This window comes from Maylandia zebra, linkage group LG13, assembly GCF_041146795.1.
Source record: "Maylandia zebra isolate NMK-2024a linkage group LG13, Mzebra_GT3a, whole genome shotgun sequence".
Lineage (NCBI taxonomy): Eukaryota > Metazoa > Chordata > Actinopteri > Cichliformes > Cichlidae > Maylandia > Maylandia zebra.
The window spans coordinates 3,138,048-3,161,671 of NC_135179.1; the positions used below are offsets into that span (position 1 = coordinate 3,138,048).

The following is a 23,624-nucleotide window of genomic DNA, read 5'->3' on the forward strand; positions in this document are numbered from 1 at the left end:
AAATTTACAAAACATTTCATAATAATCTGCAGAAACTTTACTGGAACACGAGATGGTTTAAAACGATTATGATTTGTGTTTGTTTTATTTTTCTTTGATTTGTGTTTGATTTCAGAAATTAAAATCCAATCATTTTATTCCAAACCGTAAGTTCATGTCGGAGCTCTCCGGGGTTTCCCTCCCTCCCTGAGCCCAAATGCGACCAGGCTGTGCTTCTAAAGCGCTGAGTGGAATTCACACAGAACCGTCCTGTTAATTGTAGGTGTAAAAACCAGCAGCGAGGCCGTGTTTCCATCAGTCTGCCGGGGCGGAGCTCATCCACCTCTCCGCCTCAGTTTGGATAAAAGACACCAGCTAACAAACTCTCCAATCAGCACCAGTCAAATGTAAACGCAGCGCGAGGACACGCCAACAACAGCTGGAGATGATGTGCCCAGTTTTACAAAGGCAGGTTTAATGAGATAATCCCAGTTTTAATCCACCCCCAAAAAAGAAAGAAATTACAATTATAAATAAAATGAATTTTAAATAATGAGGAAATGTTTATGTGTGTTCAAAAGAAATGACAGCAGACTGGAGGTTTGGTGGATTGGCCGGGCTGTGACCCCACGAGGCTTTTTTTTTGCATTAAAAAGTGCAGATTTTGCGCCGTTTTGCGCACACAGACTGCGACCAAATCCATCGTAAATCTAGACAGCAAGCTTCCAAAGTTTGTGTTTAAAATCGTGTTACCGGCTTCATTAATTTTTTAAGAAACGCCACCTTAAAATCACACGGATCCCGTTAACAGAGGCTTGAGTGGATGTGGTCAGAAATCCGTCTCAGTCTTTGTATTAATTGAAGGAATCTGCCCGGGAAATGAAAACTGCGCTGCTGGAGTGTCGAGGAGGGATTTGAAGTTCCCTGCTGAGGCCAAATTCAAAAACGAGGAAATATCCTGTTAAGATAAGATAAGATAAGATAAGATAAGATAAGATAAGTTAAGATAACCTTTATTAGTCCCACACGTGGGAAATTTGTTTTGTCACAGCAGGAAGTGGACAGTGCAAAAGTTATGACGCAAAAATTAGAATACAATAAGAATAAATGAGGCTGTTGCTGTATTTCTGGCTCATAGATTTCGGGTGAGAGATTCTGTTTCCCCCTCTTTCTGGAGGAACAAGGATCAAAACTTATCGCTGAAATTTAAAGAAATGAATTCAAAAATATTGGGTTAAACTTTGGATCTTGCGCATTTAATGCCGGATTTCTTTGTTATTTGTTGGAAAATTTAAAGTCGAATGCAGTCGTGAATTTTTGCCTCTGATCCATTTTCTTCGCTCTGAATTTAAACGGAGCTCCTGTCTGAAACCTCTGCACAACTAATTGGACATACCTGCAGATTTCCCCTCCACTCGCTGCCACCCCCACCACACACACACACACACACACACACACACACACACACACACACACACACACACACACACACACACACACACACACACACACACACACTGAGGACGCACTGCTGCGTCTCTCCAAACGTTTTCCTCTTTCTTGCTTCCCTCTCTCTCTGCAGCGCTGTGAATGAAACACCGAGCCCTTTTAACATATTCAAACCAACGTCACAATTGAAGGTGGATCACGCTGCTTTTTCTATAAAACCCCCTGCAGCCCGCTCACTGTGGAGGAGCAGGCATCGGTCTCTCTCAGAGGAGCCGAGAAAGAAACTTTCCCCCAAACCCTGAACGGATTTCTGTCACCGTGCGCTCAGAGGAAGCTGCTTGGAGGTAAGTTTGAATCTGAAAAGGACCGAACTCTCTAACGTCTTACTTCATTTACTGGGAAAATCAGAGCTAGAGAGCAATTTGCTGAACTTTTCCCCTCGCTCCGTACTGTAGTCAACTGTATTCAAATCCCTCTTTTATTCCTTCTGCCTCTTTTTAAAACCTGATTTATTGCCACTGCTCTATAAACTCTGTGCCGCCCGGGGGGTTAGGGTGGCTGAGCCCCCTCAACTGTACCTATAAAGGTGCATAACCTAATAGACAAGCTGGCGCACGCAAACCTGTAAAACTATTTGGAATACTTGACAGCTACTCCTCATTTTGAAGGAGCAGCGACAGCGGAATGAAGGGGAGTTTCCTCGCAGGAGAGGAGCACGTTTGTCATGTAGCTCGCCCAGAGTCAGAGTGTGAGTGTGTGCAGGCGCATCCATCCGCAATGATCGGCTTTTTATTTCTTTCAAAGGTGCGTCTGCCTGCGCAAACTCTTTAACATGCACGCAGCTTTAAAAATAATGTCAGGCTATAAGAGACGCACTCTACAGTTTGTTTTAATTGGAAAAAATGATCGCAGACGTGTGCGCCATCTCTGCATATTTCTGCGTAATGGTCGTCATTGTTTTGGTCTAACTAGCTGTAATAACTGTTTACATTGGCTCTCTCCGGAGATGAGCTGAATGAGTAATTTCTGGGGCAGCGGAGGGTAAACACACCCGGACCTTTTGTTTTTATTTGGGCAGCTTTTACAGGAGACCAGAGAAAAAAAAGGAAAAAGGAGGAATAGAAAAAGAGTTCCGGACAGACGGACAGGGAGAAGCTTTACGCACAGCCCAGACAATTTCAGCGCGCAGACACAGGTGGATGCTGGGAAACGGACCAGCGCGGAGGAGATGTTGCCCCTGCCTCAGTTTGGAGTGCTGTCGGCCTTGGCCACCGCGCTCACTTCGCTTCTCTCCGCGGTCCTGCTGCTGGCACTGACCCGGCAGCTGTGGAGCCTCCGCTGGAGTCTGACTCGGGACAAAGAGAGCCGCCTGCCGCTGCCGAGAGGCTCCATGGGCTGGCCACTGGTCGGAGAGACTTTCCACTGGTTGTTCCAGGTGAGTAAGCTCGAGTTTTTGTTTATTTATTTTTAAGCCCCAAAATGCAGGTGTGTGTTTCCTTAGCTATGCTCATCTGTTATTGGCTTCTAATCCACGCGGGACTGCTGGAAGTTTGAATAATCACGGTGTCGATACTTTGTTAAGAAACGCGGGAAGTTTCGAGAAGCAGATTGTTGTGCGGGTTCAGTTCAGATGTTGATGCGACATGTGCGGACTTTATGCTCCGCGCGTAATTCTTTGTTATGGAGCAAAAACAGAATTCTGTTCAATTCTTCCACCTCGCTCCTTCCCTCTCTGTCTTCCCTACAGAAAAGAATTCACCTCTCATCCATCCTCTCCACATCCTTACAGCTCACGCGTATTTCCCCATCTCCAAATTTTCGCCTTCTTAAATCGCTCCCACCAACTCATTAGTTTTCACTTGTTAATATTATCTACATGCACTCCTGCCCTAAAGTTTAGGGTCACAAACTGTTAATCTAACCCGAGCGGGAGGAGTGAATGTAAGAGGCATTTCAGTAAAGTCGTTAAAATCTTTAATTTGTCAGCTTAATGCACTGCATCACTTGGTGAGCTGATGCAAGCATGACTGAAAAGGAGTAAAATGTATAAAGCTTACGGAATTTAAAAAAATATCTCTGCAAGCTGTTTGAATCGCGAGTAAAATAAGCAGTTTACTTACAAAAAGTCTACATGTGAAGGTTTGGGCAGATCCACTGTCATCCCTCAGGCACATGCTGTTGAAAATGTTTTATAAAAGTATCTCAAGCTTTGTGCAAATGGATGGTCCATTAAATGTTCTTAGATCATTTATATTTAAAGAAATGTAGGTTATTATATTATGGAGCTGTTTTAATAGTCTGACCCACTTGAAGTCATATTGGACTGTATGTTGTTTATAATTAACCACAAACTATGTTACCTAATGTAAGTTTATCATGTTAAAAAGATTAACAGAGACAGCCTGTTTTTATGTAAAATAAAATGACAGATTAAAAAAGTAAAAGTAGCTGGTTTGACCAAAATGGTGCAAAAAGAAAGATTTTCCTCTGAAAAATGTTCTTGTTCTAAGAAATGAAGATATTACTGAGGAAAAAAACAAAACAAAAAGAAACCAAAACAAGTGACACAGCTGTGTGTATTACTCCCTGCACCAAAGGACAAAAACAGAGAGAGACTCCAAGTGTTTGTATAAAAAGTTGTTGCAGTTTTATTTGGCCTAAAAGTATTAATGAGTCATTGCTTCATGACAAAGTTTATATCTCTTTCTACCCTCCAGGGTTCAAACTTCCACATCTCGAGGCGAGAGCGTCACGGAAATGTGTTTAAGACCCACCTCCTGGGGAAGCCGGTCATCAGGGTGACGGGTGCAGAAAACATCCGCAAGATCCTGCTGGGGGAACACAGCCTGGTGTGCACCCAGTGGCCTCAGAGCACACGCATCATCCTGGGACCCAACACCCTGGTCAACTCCATCGGAGACCTCCACAAGAGGAAGCGAAAAGTAAGAAGGTGTAGCAGGAAGTTGAACTGACGTTTGGATTCACAAACTGTCTGTTCTGCTCCGGGTTTCACTAAAAGGTGTTGTCTGCTGGGCACAAGCTGTGAACTTTTCATGACCCCTTTCTCTCCATTTCCTTATGTCTTTCAAGATTCTGGCCAAAGTGTTTAGCCGGAGTGCTCTGGAGTCCTACCTGCCCCGGCTTCAGGACGTCATCAAATCTGAAATCGCCAAGTGGTGCTCAGAGCCGGGCGCCGTCGACGTGTACAGTGCAGCCAAGTCCCTGACGTTCCGCATCGCGGTTAGGGTCCTGTTGGGTCTGAAGCTGGAGGAGGAACGGATCGTTTACCTGGCTAAGATCTTCGAGCAGCTGATGAACAACCTCTTCTCTCTGCCAATAGATGCCCCGCTTAGTGGGTTACGCAAGGTGGGGGAGCTTAAAGACATTATGTGTAATCTACATGGATAACGTGGTATTAAAAGCCGATTAATGTCATTCATGTTGGCTTTCACATGAATTCTTTGCAATTTGTCAATCTTTTTCTGTCAGGGGATAAAAGCCAGAGAAATCCTGCACGCCCACATGGAGAAAATCATTGAAGAGAAGAGGGAGCGGCAGCACATGGACGAGGAATATAACGACGCCTTTGATTACATGTTGTCCAGCGCTAAGGAGAACGACCAGCAGCTCAGCATGCAGGAGCTCAAGGTACCAGAGTTAATGTCCACAGTGCGGGGAAGGATGTGCCAGCCTCACTTTCTGAAAGTCATGATAGGACAAGACAACACTGAGATGCAGATGTGCAGAGTGTGCACACACTGAGTGTTTTTGTGACCCACTCAGTCATATTTAACCACCACTTAGGCACAGTTTGTCAATGAGCAGGACACTCTGAAACCGGCTGGCGTCTAAAATACTGCTCCTGCACAGCACAGCGGCCGCTGCAATCTCAGGAAGTTTTTGTGATTTATGCTATCACTAAGCGATACTCGAACACCACTGTAGACATTAAAATTGATGCTAATGGTGAGAAATAAAAGGCTTTTTATGATTTTTGAAGCAATTACCAAAAGTAAAACATAAATCTGAGGCTATAAACAAACTAAAACCCAGTTTTGTGACTGAGCCTTCTGTGTTCAGCATGATGGTGGTGAATCTGTAGTCTCATTAGGTCGCTCGTTAGAAAACACCTTATATGGGAAATTTTAAAAGCTTCAGAATTTACCTGTAGGGGCAGTTACTGATTCATTTTTGGTTGTAATAAAAAACAGCCCGAGAAAAGAAGTCCATCAGTTCATACAGGTACATTTAATCATGCTAAAGATGTTTTTAATGGTCAACGCTGAGTGAAAACGATTGAGCCAGATAATTTGGTAAAAGGTCAGTCGTGCACCGATGGTACATTATTTGTGAGCAAGCTATTTGGCTCTCAGTTGACGTTCAGGGACCTCACGGGTCTGACTGTGAACCTGAGAGCAGTATGTTCAGGTGACATCCACCCAACCCATCCACCTCCCTTCTTGCAGGAAACAGCAGTGGAGCTGATCTTTGCTGCTCACTCCACCACAGCCAGCGCCTCCACATCACTGGTTCTGCAGCTTCTTCGCCACCCAGCAGTGGTGGACAAGGCCAGAGTTGAACTGGAGGCGGAAGACCTCGGCTATGAATCTCACAACAGCTGCATTCAATCTGGTGTCACCATGGAAACAGAGGAGGGCGCCACTGACGCAGAAACAACCTGCCTGCTAAACAGAGGGTGTCGGAATCAGAGAGACGAAGACGGTTTCCCGCGGTCGCAGTCTCATGTACCCTGGCTGAGCCTGGAGAAGCTCAGCCAGCTCCGCTACATCGACTGTGTCGTCAAAGAGGTCCTCCGCTTCCTTCCGCCAGTCTCTGGCGGTTACCGAACAGCTCTGCAGACGTTTGAACTAGATGTAAGTTTGAGTCTCTGGTAGGAAGATTTTACTTATTTGTATAGTTTTACAAAGAACTCAATATATTTTTATCAAATACAAAGGAATTTAAATCTTATTCATCCCAAAGGGATCATCTCCATGTCTCTGCTCCTGGAACTGACAAGGGCTGTGCGGGAAATTTATGAATGCTCAACTAAAAATACGCCAACGAGCGATTGGCTCGATTAATTGCTGATACATGATATAGAACTGTCAAATTTCCAACTAAAATACATTTAGATAACAGTCTATAACATTTAGTCCAAGCAGTATGGGTGGAGATGTGGTGTATGCAACAGGTTTGGGCTACAGTCAGCAACTGGTGCTCGCTGATATATGTGCCCCAGTAAATGTCATCAGCAACTCTCTATACTAGCTTGACACAACAAAAACTGAAGGAAGCACCGTTCTGGTGGTATTTAACAATTGTGCTTTGCAAGCTAATTATTTACATAGTTAACATGTCAAGGAGGCAGCAAACAAAACCCCAAAACAATCAGTTGCACAAAAAAACCCCCCTATTGATAGACTTAGCCAATAATAGCTAATAATAGCTAATAGCCGATAGCCATCCAGTTGGTAACTACAGTATGCTTAGACAATATTTTTTGAACCTTAACCAGTACAGATGAACATATAGTTTTATCCAGTAGGTTTGGGCCAAATGTTAAATGTTCTAACTGGCTACCAGCCGCTGACGGCCCCATAAAATGTCTGTATATGTTTTAGCTTGAAACAACGAAAGGAACGTTTCTGTTTTACAAGCTCAGAGTTCAGTCCTCAATGAGGCAGACCATTAAATTAGCAAAAAAAAAAAATCACAAACTGGGTTTTGTCCGGCAAGTCGTCAATAGCACAAAGACTTGCCCAGTAGCCAAAGCTTAATAAATAATAACAGCTGGTACAAATTCTTGGACACTTTTCATACTTCTGTTGGAGTAATACAATAACACAATGACCTTTTGGGAGGGTTTTTGTTGTTTACCAATCCTGTCCGTCTAAACCCAGCTGCCTGTAGCCATTATCTTCTTTACCGTAGAAGCAAAGCTAAAGTTTGACATGTGTCGAACGCCTCCTTGTGGACACTCAGTGAGTCTGAGGGTGATTTAGTCCATCGCAGAATCGAATTGCTCTCAGAGAACTTCATGCTGGAGGCAGAGCGAACCTTGCGTCTATTGAATTTTGATTTTGGCTCTTTGTTCGGAGGCGTGGCTGTCTACGCTTTGACGGCCCCTCCTGGGAAACTGCTTTTAAAAACCCCTCCCTGCCCTCAGTGTGCCCCCAATTTGCTGCCTTCATTGAAAAAGGACAAGTGACGTTTAAAGCGATAGCAGAGGAATTTCCACCGTACTATTATAGAGCGCGTGATGCTAATTATTTCTCACGGTATTAACTTGTATAGGCACGACGTAATTGTGCTCCTGCAAATGTCTTTATGCCTGTTCGGTCAAGTGAGTGCTTCTGGAACCTAAACAAGGAAATCCTAACTCTGCAGAAATAACTGGGATTAGTTTATAGAGAAGTCTGGATTAGCAGGATAATGAGTGGCTGACTGAATGAATGAAGCTGAAAACCAAATGAATGAAGAAGTTTTCAACACGCTAAAGCCTCCAGCTTTCTATGTCAGGCAGAAACTAAAAGGTCAACATCATAAGACTCTTGAATTAATTTGTATTTTTCACTTGTGAGTCTTTGATTTTGAGAATTATAATAATAATTAAAAATCATCCAAACAATAAAATTTTGACTTTTTCAATTTCAACATTTTCTCTGCATTGTTTTGTAAACCTTTGCCGACAGTGGCTATATTACCAAGGTCCAGAAACTGTTTTAGAACCCTGAGTCAGAGTTTATATCACTATCATCAAAATGAAATGCCTTTCTTATTCTGCAGGGCTACCAGATCCCAAAAGGTTGGAGTGTAATGTACAGTATCCGGGACACCCATGAGACTGCAGCAGTCTTCCAGAGCCCGGAGCTGTTTGACCCGGAACGGTTCAGCCCAGATCGGGATGAGTGCCGGTCGGCCCGGTTCAGCTACGTGCCGTTCGGTGGTGGAGTGCGGAGCTGCGTAGGGAAAGAACTGGCTCAGATCATCCTAAAGACTCTCGCTGTGGAGCTGATTGGGACTTGCAAATGGACCCTTGCTACAGAGAACTTCCCCAAGATGCAAACAGTGCCAATAGTGCACCCAGTAAACGGGCTGCACGTGCATTTTTCCTACAACTGCCAGCTTTAGAGAAAAAAACAGACAAATAGACACTGAGAAACTCAACTAGGGAGGCAGTTTGACCTTTCCTGCTTCTGGGAACTCTCTAGGAAAAGAGAAAATGACCTCGCCAGTCCTGATGGTGCAGTTTAGGCCCCCTTTCATCTGCATGGACATGGGTGGGTGGGGGGTTACTTCATTTCTTCAGTGGTCTGACCCAAACCTAAGAAACGACTTTCTGTTGTAGCACAAGCACATTTTAACCATGTTACATGTTTCCCAGCATTTACTTACTTTTACACACATTTTAAGTTATTAAAATATGAAAATTTGCAGCATTTTTCCTGCTAGTTTTCAAACAGGAGATTAAGTTTTGCTGTCATGAGTGGACCGCATGTCACTAGCAATAGTTTCTATCCAGAGGACAAACAGTTATTCAGGGACTCTTAAACCCTCCCTTCACGCTACTTTAATAATCTTTTACCAGTATATTTTCTATATATCCAGTTTCAGGGATGTTTCTTTCCACTCAAATCCAGTGAAACAAACACGTGGCGTCATGATTTTCTGCTGCCTGTCTTTCCTGTTGCACTCTGCCTTGGCATCTTCGCCTTTCTGCACTCCTTCCTGATAAAATAAGCTTTTTACATCATCACTATGGACATATCCAAGTGCTACGTACTGTATATCTGCTAGCTTATATTTAGAACTTTGCCTTTGTTCACTTCTTAGGACTTCATGTTGCCTCTGAAGTGCCTCTGAGCATGGCACTGGCTGCGAGGCAGCTCCACGTGGAGAAACAAGCTTTGAAATGTGACAGTTTGATTAAGGCTGAAATGTGATTTTCTGTAATAGAACCATATCTGAATGCTCATAATGGACACTGGAGAGACCGGATGTGTGAGGCTGAACCGACAACCAGGAACTACCCGAACATAAAGTTCATTTTATACGAATGTTATCTATCCTTAACAGTGCTATTATATGTGTATCAAATGAAGTAGCATTATGAATAAGCTGTATTTAAAATGCCGATGTATCATATCTGTTGTACTTTTATCTGTAACAATTTATAGATAGAGACACTAACTAGTAAAGCCCATAACACCTTTATCACTGCTAGAACATAGAAATATTTTATTGTTTAGAGCGGCATATACTGAGAGTAAAGTTATACTTTTTATTATTGTTTTTACTGGTCTAATTCTAGGACTGTCTAATAGATGCGCTGTGAAATCTGAGGTGTGGATGGATTTGTGGAAGGAGATAGCACTTTCTTTGCTTTAAGGAGTCTGTGTAAATTTGTCCTGTTTGTGCGTTCATTGAGTGTATCACATGTAGCTGCTGTACAGTTGATGTAAAGAGTAAATTAGAAGATGCTAAACTAAATTTGTCACAGTTTGTCACATCCTGTGTCTGAGAAGAGGCCAAGAAAGCAGAGGTTTGACCCAACACGACTGTAGCTTATTCAACGTAAACTTCAAAGTAAAACTAAAGAAAAAAACATTCAATTAGACTTCTTTACAAATTTGAGCATCCAAAAGGTGTTGGTATTTATGCTAATCAAGGTTGAGATGTCTACATTGTGATCGTGAGTCTTCATAAAGTGTGTTTGAAATGTGATCCCTATTACGACCTTTCTAAAACCCTCAAATATAGCCCTTCACTACTTGTTTTTTAAATTATAAATCAGAAAACTAAAACTAGCAGAGAAGGTAAACTAAAAGTAAATGCAATTTTTGAAAGAAAAAAAAATAAAAGCAAGAAAACTCACTCTGGAGACATCCTTCAGCCAACGTAGAGGTCCCAGATACTGCAGTTCCTCTAATGGCCACTCGAGGCTCACTTAAAAAAGTGAGTCCATCCCATTAAAGGCCATTTTACACCCAGTGGGCAGTACCTCGTGATCGGCAGCATACGACACAGCTGTTGCTAGTCGGCTTCTGCTGGTCGTCCACCTCTTGACTAACCTGGTGTGTGATGTCACTGCTGCTGCAGCTGTAAACAGTGTGTTTTAATGATTTATCAGTACAGCAGGTCAGAGATTCACAGATTATACAGAAGGAGATGTTGCAACAGTTTAAAAACGCAGGACAGTTATAACTTCTTCTCCTGTATCTGAACTGATGTGGCGGTTTTTGCCTGAGTGGCGACACCTATCGTCCAGGAGAATACAGCAGAATACCTGCGCTGTAACGTTAGCATAAATGGATCTGTGTGATGTTAGTGGTAGTGCAAGAAGCGACCAATGTGGCGAGCATACCAGGCCCTTAATAGCAGGCTGTAGCTTCCAGGTCTAAAAAGTGGTCAATGCAAATGTCCCTGAGATCTGCATTGTTTTTAATGGTCACCAGGGGGTGACATCTGTGGTTGCAAGAAAGACCTTTGGCCCTATGGAAGTTCATGGGTAAATGATGCTCTGCCTAAAGTTGTGCATTATTAGTAATGCTTCTTGTTTCAGTTACTGAATAATTAATCATAGACTGCTATACAAACACAGCTGTTTATTTTAATCAGAGAAGTCGCCTCCTGCTGGTAATTACAGGGAGCGTCGACTGAGCCATACCAGCTTCACATTTCATACCTGGAAACTATGTCCATCTGTGAAAAACATTTGAGGCAGTGAAAACTCGGCTAAAGTCCAGAATTCTGATTTTTTACATTTTTATGTTGACTGAAATTTTAAAAGTTCTAGATTAAGTTTGGTTTTCACTTCTGTTCAAACTGTTAAACTTTATTTCAGTTTCCACAAAATCATTCATGAAACCGTGAACTCATCATCATATTCCTAAACCTGGACAAAGTCATGTAACCCAAACAGTTGCTGCACACCATTCCACTTGCGTGAGTTGTATAATGCTTGACAGTCAGGATGTGTTGCATTGTCTTGTGTTTTGCTGCATCCCCACTCTGGTTCCCATGCACCCTCCCATCAGCTGACCGGTCACTGACCTGTGCAGCCGGTGGCACTGGCGTGAACCCTGGTTCAAAACGTCGCCAAGTTCACAGTGACCGAGCGTCCATCAGATAACGACCTTGGCAGGACTACGGGGTCCTGCAGCGGACACAAATAGGCCAGGCTGTTTGTGTCCCATTAATTTTCTGCCACATTGCTTCACTCTGTTCTCGGCCTGTCAGCAAGGGTAGTCAGGTGGTTGCTGGAAATGCCTGATGGGCACCGCAAAGTGACCTCAGGGGTGATCTCACTTTCATGTTTTAGTGCATGAGATGAAGATATGAAGCGGAAAATATTGAACTACCAAGTGTTTCTACAGTTTAAGTAGCTGAAGGGTGAGAGGGAGTTTCAAATCATCCAACCAAGGAATTCTGAGGTGGGAGAGTCGCAGTTATAAAACAAAATGACAGAATTTAATGTCTCTATATAAAGACTTACATGCCGATATAACCCAACTAGTTCTGAATATATTGTATAGGAAGTTTTATATTTTTGGTCAAAGCCTTTATAATATTCACTGGTTTGAGGGATTTTAAGTTCTTGAATTTATCACAACACTGGTATCCAATTTGTCTTTTTGGAATAACCAAACTGGAGCTGCAGATACTCCTTTTTTGTCCCCTCACCTACCAATCTGTTGAACTGGTCCAGTCATACAAAGAGACTGGAAACCTGCACTCACTGGGGATAAATATGTATCAGCCAACTAGTTGGCGAGTGGTAGTTGGAGGTTTCTGGGAACAATTGCAAAGACGATGCTGCACCAAAAACCTTTTGGTGATTGCTTTGGTCATTAGCAGATTGTTGGACGCAGAGTTCCCTTCAAACACTCGCTCACTAACGACCAAGAAGTAGTGAAAGAACTTTTTCCTCCAAAATAAAAGTTGTGCCTTACTGCTGAAACCACTGCCACAGAGAGAGTGTTTGGAGACAAGTTTCAATTTCAATTTTTAAATTTAATTTAATTTACACAGCACCAAATCACAACAATAGTCGCCTCAAGGCGCTTTATATTGCAAGGTAGACCCTACAATAATAGATACTGAGAAAAACCAACAATCATATGACCCCCTATGAGCAAGCACTTTGGTGACAGTGGGAAGGAAAAACTCCCTTTCAACAGGAACAAGCTTCCGGCAGAACCAGGCCCAGGGAGGGGCAGGGCCATCTGCTGTAACCGGTTGGGGTGAGAGAAGGAAGACAAGTTTGTGTCTTCCAATCTGCTACTAACCAAAGCAGTCACAAGGAGGTTTCCTCTGTAGCATCATATAATTCTTTGAGACCAGTTTCACTCAGCACCTGGCAGTAAACTCTCACCAGTGCAATACAGATTTTTCTCTAGGACACTAATTACCACCGGGTCTCTACGCCTGTGTGACTGATGCCTAAGAAACAGCAGAAATCAAACGTTTTCTGTCAGCCAATAATGTGGAACTATGACTACACACTTCTCACACATGCATATCTGGTGTCTCAGTAATGTGGTTTACAAGTGAAAGATTCCTGCTTTGATCCCAGGAGCAGACACACAAATCCCTTTAGGGTTGCATGAGGAAGGGCATCCAGCTTAAAAACTCAGATCAAAACATTGCTACACCCACTGTGGTTACCCCCCTGTGAATAAGGGAGCGGCTTTGGCTTTTCATGTGCATTTCTCTGTCATCGCCAGCTTGTCTTCAAATGGTCAGAATGCAGCAGGTTCTTGACCAGAGTCTGCTCCATGTTCATATTTTATATCCACACTTTTGAATCTGTGGCACCTAAACTGTGGGACAGCCTTCCTCAGTCCTTCAGGCCAGCTGAGTAAGTCCTTCATCATTTCTTAGGTCAAATCTCATTTTTTATTTGTTAGCTTAATTTGTAATTTGTTTGTTACTGTGTAACAAAATTCTTTATAAAGTAATTTTAGGAGGAGATTTCTCGCTGCCAAAGGGAGTTCGTTCCCCCACAGTCATCATGTGGACATTGTTGGGTTTGTACTACAGTAGGGTGTGAAACTTACAAAATGAAGCACCTGGTCCGAACTGAAACTATAAATGACATTGAACTGAAGTTATAAATCTGGAGTCCGTGAAATATAATTGACAAGGTTTATAAATATAATTTTCAGGAGGATGAGAATTGCCAACTGGCAGGGGAGCCTCCAGAATTTCTTCATAGGGGTGGCCATCTGGGGGTCACTAAAAGTATCGGGGTGGCACACCAAAAACAGAATTTTTAGTTCCATTATGCTGCTGTAAAACACAGGTTACTGAGGGGTTCGGCAAATTATTGGGGGGGGTGGCCAGTGGGTAGTCACTCTGACAACTAAGACCATTATTACCCATCACTATCAGCTTCTTATTGGGGGTTTACTTACCCACAGAGGGCACATATAAGGGCCACTGAGATTAAAGTGTTGAAGCTCTTTTCATCTTCTTGCTCAAAAACATTCTTTTCTTTCTTTGTGAAAGCTTCAGAAGATTTTGTTTGCAGAAAAAATAAAGATAAAGATAAAGCATGACATAACTCTGAAGTTCAGTCGCACTGCTGACTCACCACGTGCATCAGCGTCTTCTCTTAATGCATCCTATGAAATCTTTTCCGCCTCCTCTGAGCTATAAAAATCTTTCTGCTGCAGAATTTTTAGTCTCAGTGCGTCCTCAGCCTTCTCCTCCTCCTTTTTTTCATTGGTGTGCGTTCTGGTTCAAAGGCAGTTCTTGGGCAAGATAAGGGACACCCATTTGCGAAATGAGGGGGAAAACGGGGTCAGATGTTGACTTGGATAGAGTGATTGGTGGCCAAGATCAGCTCCTCACATGTGTTTTCTTTAAGTCTATTTTAATCTCTGCTGCTGCTGCTGTCACAGAAAAAACCACAATGCAACATGCAAACTCGGTGGTCTGGTGTACATTGCCATTGATGTGCTGAGTCAGTTTCCACAGACTCTGCAGGCTCTATTGTGTGACTTTGGGAATAAAAAAGGACTGAAGTTAGAATCTGGCCACTGCAGAAGATCACCGGGAGTTCATCCATCCTGAGCCAGCTCAGAAATGTGACTGTTTTAAAGTTGTTGTAAAAATATCCATCCAGTGTATACGACATTTGGTTCTTTAGTTTAAAGACTGCTACACAAACAAGTCTTCAACTGGCAGGGAGTTTGTTCCATCCTTGCAGGAGAACACTCTGCAGGTGGAGGAGAGCCATAGGAGAGGTGGAGAATAAACTTAGCCTGGGTGTCTATTGTCTTGTGCAGTCTGGGAGATGATTGAATGTTAGGGTGGGTACAGTTTCCTCCTCCGGGTCCTGTGGGGCTGGGCGGTCCTGCTGCCGTAGGCCCTGGTCTGGATGGGCCTGGGCTCCCTTGCCTTGGTGGGTGCCGAAGGACGGGGATGCCTACTGGGGTCAGCGGGGGAGCTGGCCCCAGGGAGGGGCATCTTGCTCCTCCCTTCTTTTCCTCCCCATCCCCGGCTGCCTCCCTCTTCCCGCTCCAACACACCCACCCACACAAGTAGGGCCTGTCCCCTTCTGGCCACCTGTGCCTCAATTTTATTCCACAACATAGACATCCACATTACTCACACTCTCATAACACATACATATAGGGTCTTGAGGGTGGGCACGTTAATGGCGTCCAGTGGACGGTCTGTGTATTCAACCCCACCTTTGGCGCCGGTGCCCACCTCTCAATTTCAAATCCATGTAGACATTGATGGTTATCGGGAGGGGCCATGCTAACACCTGCTGCCCTCTGGCAGCAGCACCATGCTCTCCCTTGTTTTAAATGCACCTTAGAACAACACACAGCAACACTACACATGAGCGAGAGGAGGGAGGTTTGGGGTCTTCACACACCCCTGTTCTCTGCTGGCCATTGGGGCGGGGGGGCTGGGAGGAGGTGTTGGCTGTCTGATTCGGATCTGGGATGCGGGGCCTCCCTGCTGCTGCGGAGCCTGGGGCGGTCTGCTTGCCTCCACCCCGGGGGAAAGGGTAACATCTCCTGGGTCTAGGTGCCGTTTCCCCCTCCAGGGGCGAGGGTACCTGGACCTGGGGTATAGAGTCTGTTTGGAGAGTGTGATTGTGTGTACAGTGTCCATGTATGTCTATCTCTACATTGGGTGAGTGCTGAGTATTTGTATATGTGTGCATGAGGGTGGGAATGCATGTTTGTGTCTGTGTCTATATGTCAGGTTGGGTCTTACACTCCACCTCTCTGGGAACTCCCAGGCCCTCCAAAGGCCTATCTCCCCTCACCACACTCCCTGTCGGTAACTGATGCCCTCAGGGGTCGGTGCGTTGGTGGTTCTTGGTGTCCGGGGCTGGGCCCTCAGGTATGTACCAGCTCACTCCCGGTGACTACTTGGCGGGGCCTGGTGCCTGTTGCTCAGTCAGGCCTCTTCCGGGGCAAAGGGGGCCCTCGGGTCTCCGGCCTCTGGGCCTGTGGCTCGGTTTACTCTGGCACAGCTGGCTGCCGGCACTGCAGCCCCCTCTTGCTTCTGCTCTGTGGCTACTGGGTGACCCTTCATCTGGGGCTCTCCTCAGCTCTTCCCAGGAGGGTGGCACGGATGCCCCTCCGGTGGTCCTCCTTGGGCTCTCGCACTCTGGGGCCTCTGGATGTCTGGGGCCTGGATCTCCTCCATGCCTGCTTCATGCCCTGGGGGACGGGGCTATGGCTTTCTACACCCTCTTGCAGACCATTACATGGGGAAACCTTTTGAATACAAGCACGCTGATCCACACAGGTGCACACGGGTGTTCACTGTCCATAGACATAAACTACACCTTTATTGGCTGCCATTTCCAAGCACATTGTGCGCTGTCGGTCCTGCTTGCTACACAACAACATTCAATATTTAGTATTTACTGCTGTTTACACTTAGCTAGATTAACATGGTGGTGTTGTGTTTAGTATGTTGCTCTGTTTTTGCTTGTTTTCTCTTCTTTCTCTTTTTAAGTGCCCTTTCTCACTGTCCCTCTTCCCTTCTGTTTTTCTTTTCCTTCATCTTTCGTTCTCCCTTTCCTATCCCTCAGTCATGTCTGTCCCGTCTGTAACAACTGAAAATAAAATAAAATAAATAATAACAACAAATGGATGATCAAATGGACCAATACGGCAAGGCCGTGATGATCCATTTGGCAAAGTAAATCCATTGGGTCTCCTTGTTGGTCTTCAGACAACAATTCTGACAGCTAAAGAACCAAATGGGACAGGCAAAAAACAACAACAAGTCTTTAATTGGTACAGGTATACCTTTATATGAACCCATATGTTAGTATGATGGCAACAAAATTGACTTGATACTTCATTAAATACAGCTAGCTGGCCAAACCCCCGTATCTAGCAACAACAATGCGTTGTTGTTTTTAACTGGAATCCCATTGAACTTCAGGCATTGTTAGTGGATGTGAATGGCTCTACATTGCTAGGAAGCAAAACCAACCTGTTTTTCCAGCTACTACCACTATTGGAATGCAGTCAAACTGAGAAACACTGCAAGTACAAGAAACGCAGCATTGGTTGAACTTATGACTTATAATTCATCTGTCTTAGCAGGTAAACTAGTACTAGCAAACAGCCGTATAACTGAGCAAACGGTAAAAATCCAACAGATTAATTCGACCTGCTGATGTTTGCTTGTTTTAGGAACTTAAACAGATTACTACTGTAGTAGTTAGCTGGTTAGCGATGGCTGTTTTTGGTCCTCATGTGTTAGCTGCATTTGAGTGTGTGTCCTTTGGCCACTCGTTTGTTAATGTTGGCAGTTGGTGGAGTTTATTTCCAAGCTAACATTAGCTAGTGTTGCCTTAGTGGTTCTGTAGGGAGGAGACTGAATCAATCAGTCCACGGGCTGATAGAGGGAACTGAGAAGGTCAGAGGTTCTAAGTTGGGTCACACACTGGCAACAAAAAGGGTATTTAAAGCATAAGAATTCTCCCGTAGTGCACCTTTAAGACAGTGTTTTAATAACTAATTAAATACACAGTGGCCGTTTTCCTTTTTGGGGATCAGCTGTTTATTTTTGTGTACTTTTTATCAGTGTAGTGCGCTTTTTCTGAAGTGGAGCTGGAACCAGCTTACAGCTTCCATCATCAGCTCATTAGCGCAACGAAGATCTTGACCATGAAATATTCAGAAATATTTTTCCTCATTTCCTCATTTCCTCGCCCGTACCCGACCTCCTCACCTCTCTGGACCCGTGCTGCCCGTGTTCTGGTTGAGAGCAAAATGTACACATCGATAACAATTTCTCTAAATGGCTGTTTCAGGTCATTGGGGGAGCACTTAATTATTATAATGAGGTAAAAGAGAGGTCTTTAGAGAAAAATTAACCCACAGGCCCAGCTCAGTGGTGCGTTACAGCGATCCGCTAAACTAGACAAATAAAGTCAGGTCTGGTTTATTTATGGTGAGCTTTTGAGAAGGAAAAAATGCACCTAACTGAGCGATAAAGTGCTTAAATTAGCTTTTTTAAAAACAAACTAACATCATTATAATGGTATGCCCTCGTTATATCTAGCAGGATATTTATTCTCAATCTTGTGAGGGAAGATAATAAAAACAGTAAAGTGGAAAAAAGGTTAAAGTGACACAGCAAACCTGATCTACTCAGCAGGTTAACAAGTTCGTGCAAGGTGCAGACTTGTGCTTCAGTTTCCTGTCTCAAGACATACCACAGTCTGTGCTGCATGTCTTCTGTAGGGCAGTTAATAGTCTGGCGTGGCAGCGTTGAAAATGATTGGATGTTGCAACGCAGCTAATTTGAGCTAACTTTCTCTATTTTTGACTCTGTGGTTCTGCATTCCCTCAAAGTTAAGCTCGGCCAAAAAACTATTTAGCTGCATTTCAAACTCACCAAAACTGAATCTGCGGAAGAAATCAACTCCTGAAAAACTGTTCTTAGATTATCTTTTTTTTTTCTGCCACCATTCGTGGAGAAACTATGTTTTGAAAGTATTTTTAATATATTTTAACGTCCTCTTGTCCCATTTTTGTGCAGCTGAGCTGACCTTAAGGCGAAAGAAGTGAGGAAAATGTGGTATTTTGGAGGAAGCAATGCTGTGTGGATAGCTCTTAAAGGTTAGAAGTTGAGACTTAAGGTGAATCTTTGCAGGCAGAGCAGCTGGAGGAAATGCAGACAGCTAACCAGTCTGTGGAGGATATGAAGGAGGAGGAGGAAGAGCGGGTATGGACATACAGGAGATAATTATTGGCTGTGTCAGACAACATCTGTTATGTCAGCATTCCAGCCGTCAACCTCGAGGAGGACGAGCTGAAAAAGCGCCTGCAGAGCTCAGCGTTGTTCGGAGGCACCGAGAAGCTTGCGTTCAGTCGAAGCCTTCACACTCACAGGGTCACAAGTTCAAACTCCCCTCTGCCCCACTGCAGTGTCTTTGACCGAGACCGACTCCCCTCAGGCTGACCGTGACCTCTGACCTGGTGCACTAGCAAAAGGAAACTTCCTTTCCTTCAGCTCGATCTGTATCATCAACTTGACATACAGTTGCCTCAAATGTCATTTTCCTGCAATAAAGTGAGTCGATTGTCACAAGTGCATCATTCTGTTGAAGCATACTGTGACCTAAAGGACAAACACCAGCAGGATTCAGATATTTTCTTATATTTTGGAACTTTGTAAAGTATTGCATCATTTAATTCAGTTTATTAGCCCCTGAGGAAATTATGTGGTCACATAAGTCTGAATTCAGTCCAGTTTTATTTATATAGCACCAAATCACAGTCACCTCAAGGTGCTTTTGTATTGTAAGGTAAAGACCCTACAATATTACAGCCCCCTATGAGCAGGCACTTGGTGACAAGGAAAATCTCCCCCCTGGTTGGAGGTAAGGGGAGGAAAACAGAGTGCATAAAATATAAAATATGGCTGTGATGACTGCATTTTGAACCTTTTTTTTAACCATATTTAGGTGGGAGGGCGATGTGCTCGTGACGTGTTCACACCGAGCATGTAGCTAAGTTTGTGCTGAGTAATGCAAATACGCCGGGTCTGTGCAAGCTCAAAAATACACTTCAGTAAAGAATTTGCTTCATTCTGTGTTTGTTAAAGTCAAGCAGGTGAGACTCTGTCCCAGAAAAATACTGCAAAACGCCTCGACTAATGTGGATCAAAGGTCCACTTCAGTTATTCAGAGTGGAAACATCGCTAACTTTAGCTTTAAAATCCCAAACACATCATTAACAAAAAAAAACACATCAATCAAAGAGTTTTAAAGACAAGGATCTTTATGGAAGCTATCCATAAAGGCCCAAAATATTTTAGTATTAGGCTGTAAAAATGTTTATTTCTCCCTAAAGCTGGATATTTTAACATGGGAGTCTATGGGGAATGCCTCTAGTGGAAACCAGAGGAACTGCATCTTTTTTGCTCTGGTGGTTGATGCATCAACACGCCAATGAGCAAAAACGATGATTTTTATCAAATCGAAGACTTCTGAAAGCAGCAGAAGTCATGCAACATTGCACGATGCAGCAGGTGTGTTGCCCTTAAGGGGTCATAAAACAAGTGAGAATAGGAAGGAGGAGGGCAGACAAGAAGAAAGGAACAAATGGGAAAAAGAAAGAAAGCGCAAACTGATGAAAGATGGAAAGAGGTAAAGGAGGAGGGGAAGAGAAGGGACTGTACTGAAGTAAAAACAGGCGGTAAACCAACTGACAGATTTACATGTTGTCTGAGAGATTGATGATATGGAGCAACATACCAGCGATGTTCATTTCCAAATCTTTGTGGGTTTTTCTTTAGCTATTTAAAAATGTCTAAGGAATCCAGAGAAACACAGCACACACACACACTAACCATCATATTCTTTTTTTCTTTGCAACAACCCAGCATCACAGCAGAATTTATCATAGATGAACTGCTAGTTTCACAATAAAGGCTCTAAATCGGTGAGATACGCACATTTTTGGTCCCATGTTTTCAGCTCACACTGGTTCTAATCTCAGGGTCAACAATATTTTAAGAGTTTGGCAACAAAATGTGTTTTACAACATGTTCCATTTTCTTATTGGTCACTAGCTGAATGAATATGGCCTTAGATTAGTTAGTTATTATAAAGACTCCTTCAGGTCTCAGAAGACTAATGTTCATGTAGACTGGACTCATAAGAATGAAGCTAAACAGAGGAAAAATAATTCCATCAGCTAAGAAAAAACAGACTGCATAAAGAGACTGACATAGCCCCACTGTGGTTTTAAACGCATGCATTTTCAAACCTAGCATTTTGGTCTCTATTACATTAGGATTTTGGAACAAGAGAGCTTAGAGGATGAGAGGGTGGAGCACCAAGTTATCAGATAATGTTAGGTTGGTGCAGGTGCATCACAGACACTGACAATTAGTGTTCAGTAACATCCAACTAAAACGCTCAAATCTGATTCAGCAAAACTGGAGCTCAGACTTCTTGAACAATGCAAACTTTCAGCCTTAATACAATTAAAACAGGTAAGTAACAGGTTTTAACAGGTTTGACGATGAAGGAAATTATCTGTAGGATAATCTCATCTGCTGTAAAGATGACATTCGAGCACGGGGTGACTCAATGACAGAACCTCCGCTGGACGTTAGAGGAAGTGCAGTTTTTGATATTGAATAGACGGATAAGGATTTATGGTATTACCTTGATTATGCACACGTAATACAGCCATTCAGAGCGTAGATGAATCAAAACAAGCGTCCATGTGTGGACGGACCAGCTGATTATGGTTGTTGCATTCAGCTGCTGTCAGAAATTCTCCACCGGCGATGGTTTGTGTGAAATGAGAATGGTGGACACAGTAAAGTATTTTGTAATGCTGTGATATCACAAAAACTTACAAGGAGATATTTTACGACACACAAGAGATGATAGAATATCTCACAAGCACTTCGAGATTGTGAAACAAGATCCCTGAGTGAAAGCGTATCGCTTTATAATGTCTTCTTGATGCTAAATGGGACAATAATCTATCCAGTGATCGCCATGCGCTGACTCACAAGAAGTAATGTTTGAGACCATATACTTATCAGGTCGATTTTCCAATACATAGGTTGCTTTTTACAGGCGCCCCCTGCTGGCCATAAGAAAGAATGCATTTCAAACATGTCGGCTTCAGGTGTCACAGCTCAGTTTATATATGACCAGTGTATACAAGCTCCTGGATGAAGCAGGAAGTTCTGAGTGCCAACGTTTATGAAGGAAAAATGTAACTAATGACGATAGCAGGGTTCATTGTGAGTGGACGATATACGGGAGCTGAATGGGAGCCTATTAGAGTCAGAAGCTGATCCGAGAAGCTGCATAAACATAAATGATGAGCTTTTTAAAATTTTACAGCATTGTACCAGACGACTCACAGACCGGTCTGTGAGTTGTCTGGTACCGGGCCGCCAGAGTTGAGGCTCGGGTGTGAAATTTATGGTTTTCAGGGTTTTTATCATTATTTTTTAAATCATTTTTATCAATAACTTGGTTTCCCTGGGTCTTTTCCTGTGTGTTATGAATAAATCTTCTTTTTTTGGTACCAGTACTGGTTTCATTTTGTTGTATTTATTCGCGACACCTTAAAGGCCGGTCCGTGAAAATATTGTCGGACATAAACCGGTCCGTGACACAAAAAAGGTTGGGGAACGCTGCTTTAGAGTTCTTCTTTGGACATTGCTTTTCCACTTAATTTCTAATCTTTGTCAGTATGTGGGGAAGCGGTCAGGAGAGAGGCCCAGCAGTAAGCGTCTGAAGCCATGTATAAAGCACGGTAGGGGCTCTGTCATGGTTTTGGGTTTTCAAGCTTGTCAGACTTTTACCACCTCCGTTTTTTGCCTTATTTCCATGTATGTTTGCACATGTGTCAACAAACTGCTGCACCTATTTCCAGTCTTCTTGGAAAAAGAAAAAGAAAAGACGTGTGGCTGGAGATCTGATCACAGTAGTGTATATCATAGGAAGAAAGCTCCAGAACAACACTACATACTACTGGAAATGTGCCTTTTATGGGGGAATTTTCCTGCCGTTTAACCGACTGCTTGTCTGCTACATACCACAGCACAGTTCAAGAGTTCAGTTAATTCATGAACTCTGTCAGGGCACCACACCCAGCAGCGGCACATGAAAGCCTCCTGTACGTGTTTGTGCTGTTGTGTCCTCATGCATTTGTGATTCTACAGTATGTTTGGAAGTTTGTCTGCACATGAACCCGCGTTAAAGCGCTCACATGGTCTGTGCACACAGGTGTTTTCACTTATTCTGCTTGATTAGACCTCTATGTGGGCGTGGGCAGGCCGTGACTGACAGTTAAGTGACTCTTTGGTTAATTGTGTTGCACCTTTCAAATGAATAAAACCTTTGGGAGTCTTTGTACCAGCAGCTGTGTCACGCACAGCTCGGATGCAGAGCGGGAGCTGGCTGCTTTTCAAAAATCACACTTCGAACTATGATTAACAGATTTTCAGCAAATCATGTTATAACTTCAAATGTGCAAATACATCAGCCTTAGTAATAAGTCACAGGGTAACCAAGAAACAGGAAGTGGAGTTAGTAAGGAAGGAGGCGTCAAAGAAGTGACTTTTACAGAGGAAGCGGTTTAACAGAAGTGTTAATATTCTGTACTTTAAAAGGAAACAAGTCTCTTCAGCCATTTCCAGACCAAAGGCCTGATTCTCTGTCCTCTGTCTAATGTCTAATGACTAATGACTAATGACACATTACCTCTGAAACAGTAAACTAACAGACAGCTCCTTTGAAATTTATAGTTTTGAAACTACCAATCACAATCCACTCGTTCCAGCTTAGACTCCTGTCTCGATTTAATTACTTAAATGAACTCAGACGTATGTGGAGAGGGCGTGGCTGTTTATTGGATGTGCTCTGTGCTCAGCCCCTCCCTCCAGGATAGTGACCATGGCGTCTATTTTAGTGTATTAGAAATGATTTACAGTAGTTCCTTTAACGTCCACACGAGGCAGACTCTTGTTTCTGCTCATTAAACCACTGCAATTCACTGAAACTATGATACATCCCGTGATAATGAAGTTATATATAATCCTAATAGTACTGGTTACATTCGGTGCTATTGTGGTGAATTGGGTTTTTTCAGTCTTATTATTACATCCATCCATCCATCCATCCATCCATCCATTCGCTTCCGCTTATCCTTTTCAGGGTC

At 43.3% G+C, this 23,624-nt stretch overlaps 1 protein-coding gene across 2 annotated transcripts; it reads left to right on the top strand.

The window, feature by feature from the left end:
* The first annotated feature begins 1,641 nt into the window (after positions 1-1,641).
* cyp26c1 (cytochrome P450, family 26, subfamily C, polypeptide 1) lies at positions 1,642-9,921 on the top strand. 2 transcript variants are annotated; one of them, XM_004570630.3, is made up of 7 exons: positions 1,642-1,772; positions 2,507-2,863; positions 4,146-4,370; positions 4,519-4,794; positions 4,918-5,076; positions 5,895-6,302; positions 8,218-9,921. In XM_004570630.3, exons 2-7 carry the CDS (start codon positions 2,657-2,659, stop codon positions 8,560-8,562), a joined length of 1,620 nt encoding a protein of 539 aa, XP_004570687.2. In that variant the 5' UTR covers positions 1,642-1,772; positions 2,507-2,656; the 3' UTR covers positions 8,563-9,921. The 2 variants fall into 2 exon arrangements, with proteins under 2 accessions (XP_004570687.2, XP_076747519.1); XM_076891404.1 differs by having other exon boundaries at positions 1,642-2,863.
* The last annotated feature ends 13,703 nt before the right edge of the window (positions 9,922-23,624 follow it).

Excerpts from the sequence above, each read along its gene's own strand:
- cyp26c1 (XM_076891404.1), top strand. The coding sequence starts at position 2,657 with ATGTTGCCCCTGCCTCAGTTTGGAGTGCTGTCGGCCTTGGCCACCGCG. Across the intron at positions 2,864-4,145 it reads CTTTCCACTGGTTGTTCCAG|GGTTCAAACTTCCACATCTC; the intron begins GTGAGTAAGCTC and ends TCTACCCTCCAG. Across the intron at positions 4,795-4,917 it reads CGCTTAGTGGGTTACGCAAG|GGGATAAAAGCCAGAGAAAT; the intron begins GTGGGGGAGCTT and ends TTTTTCTGTCAG.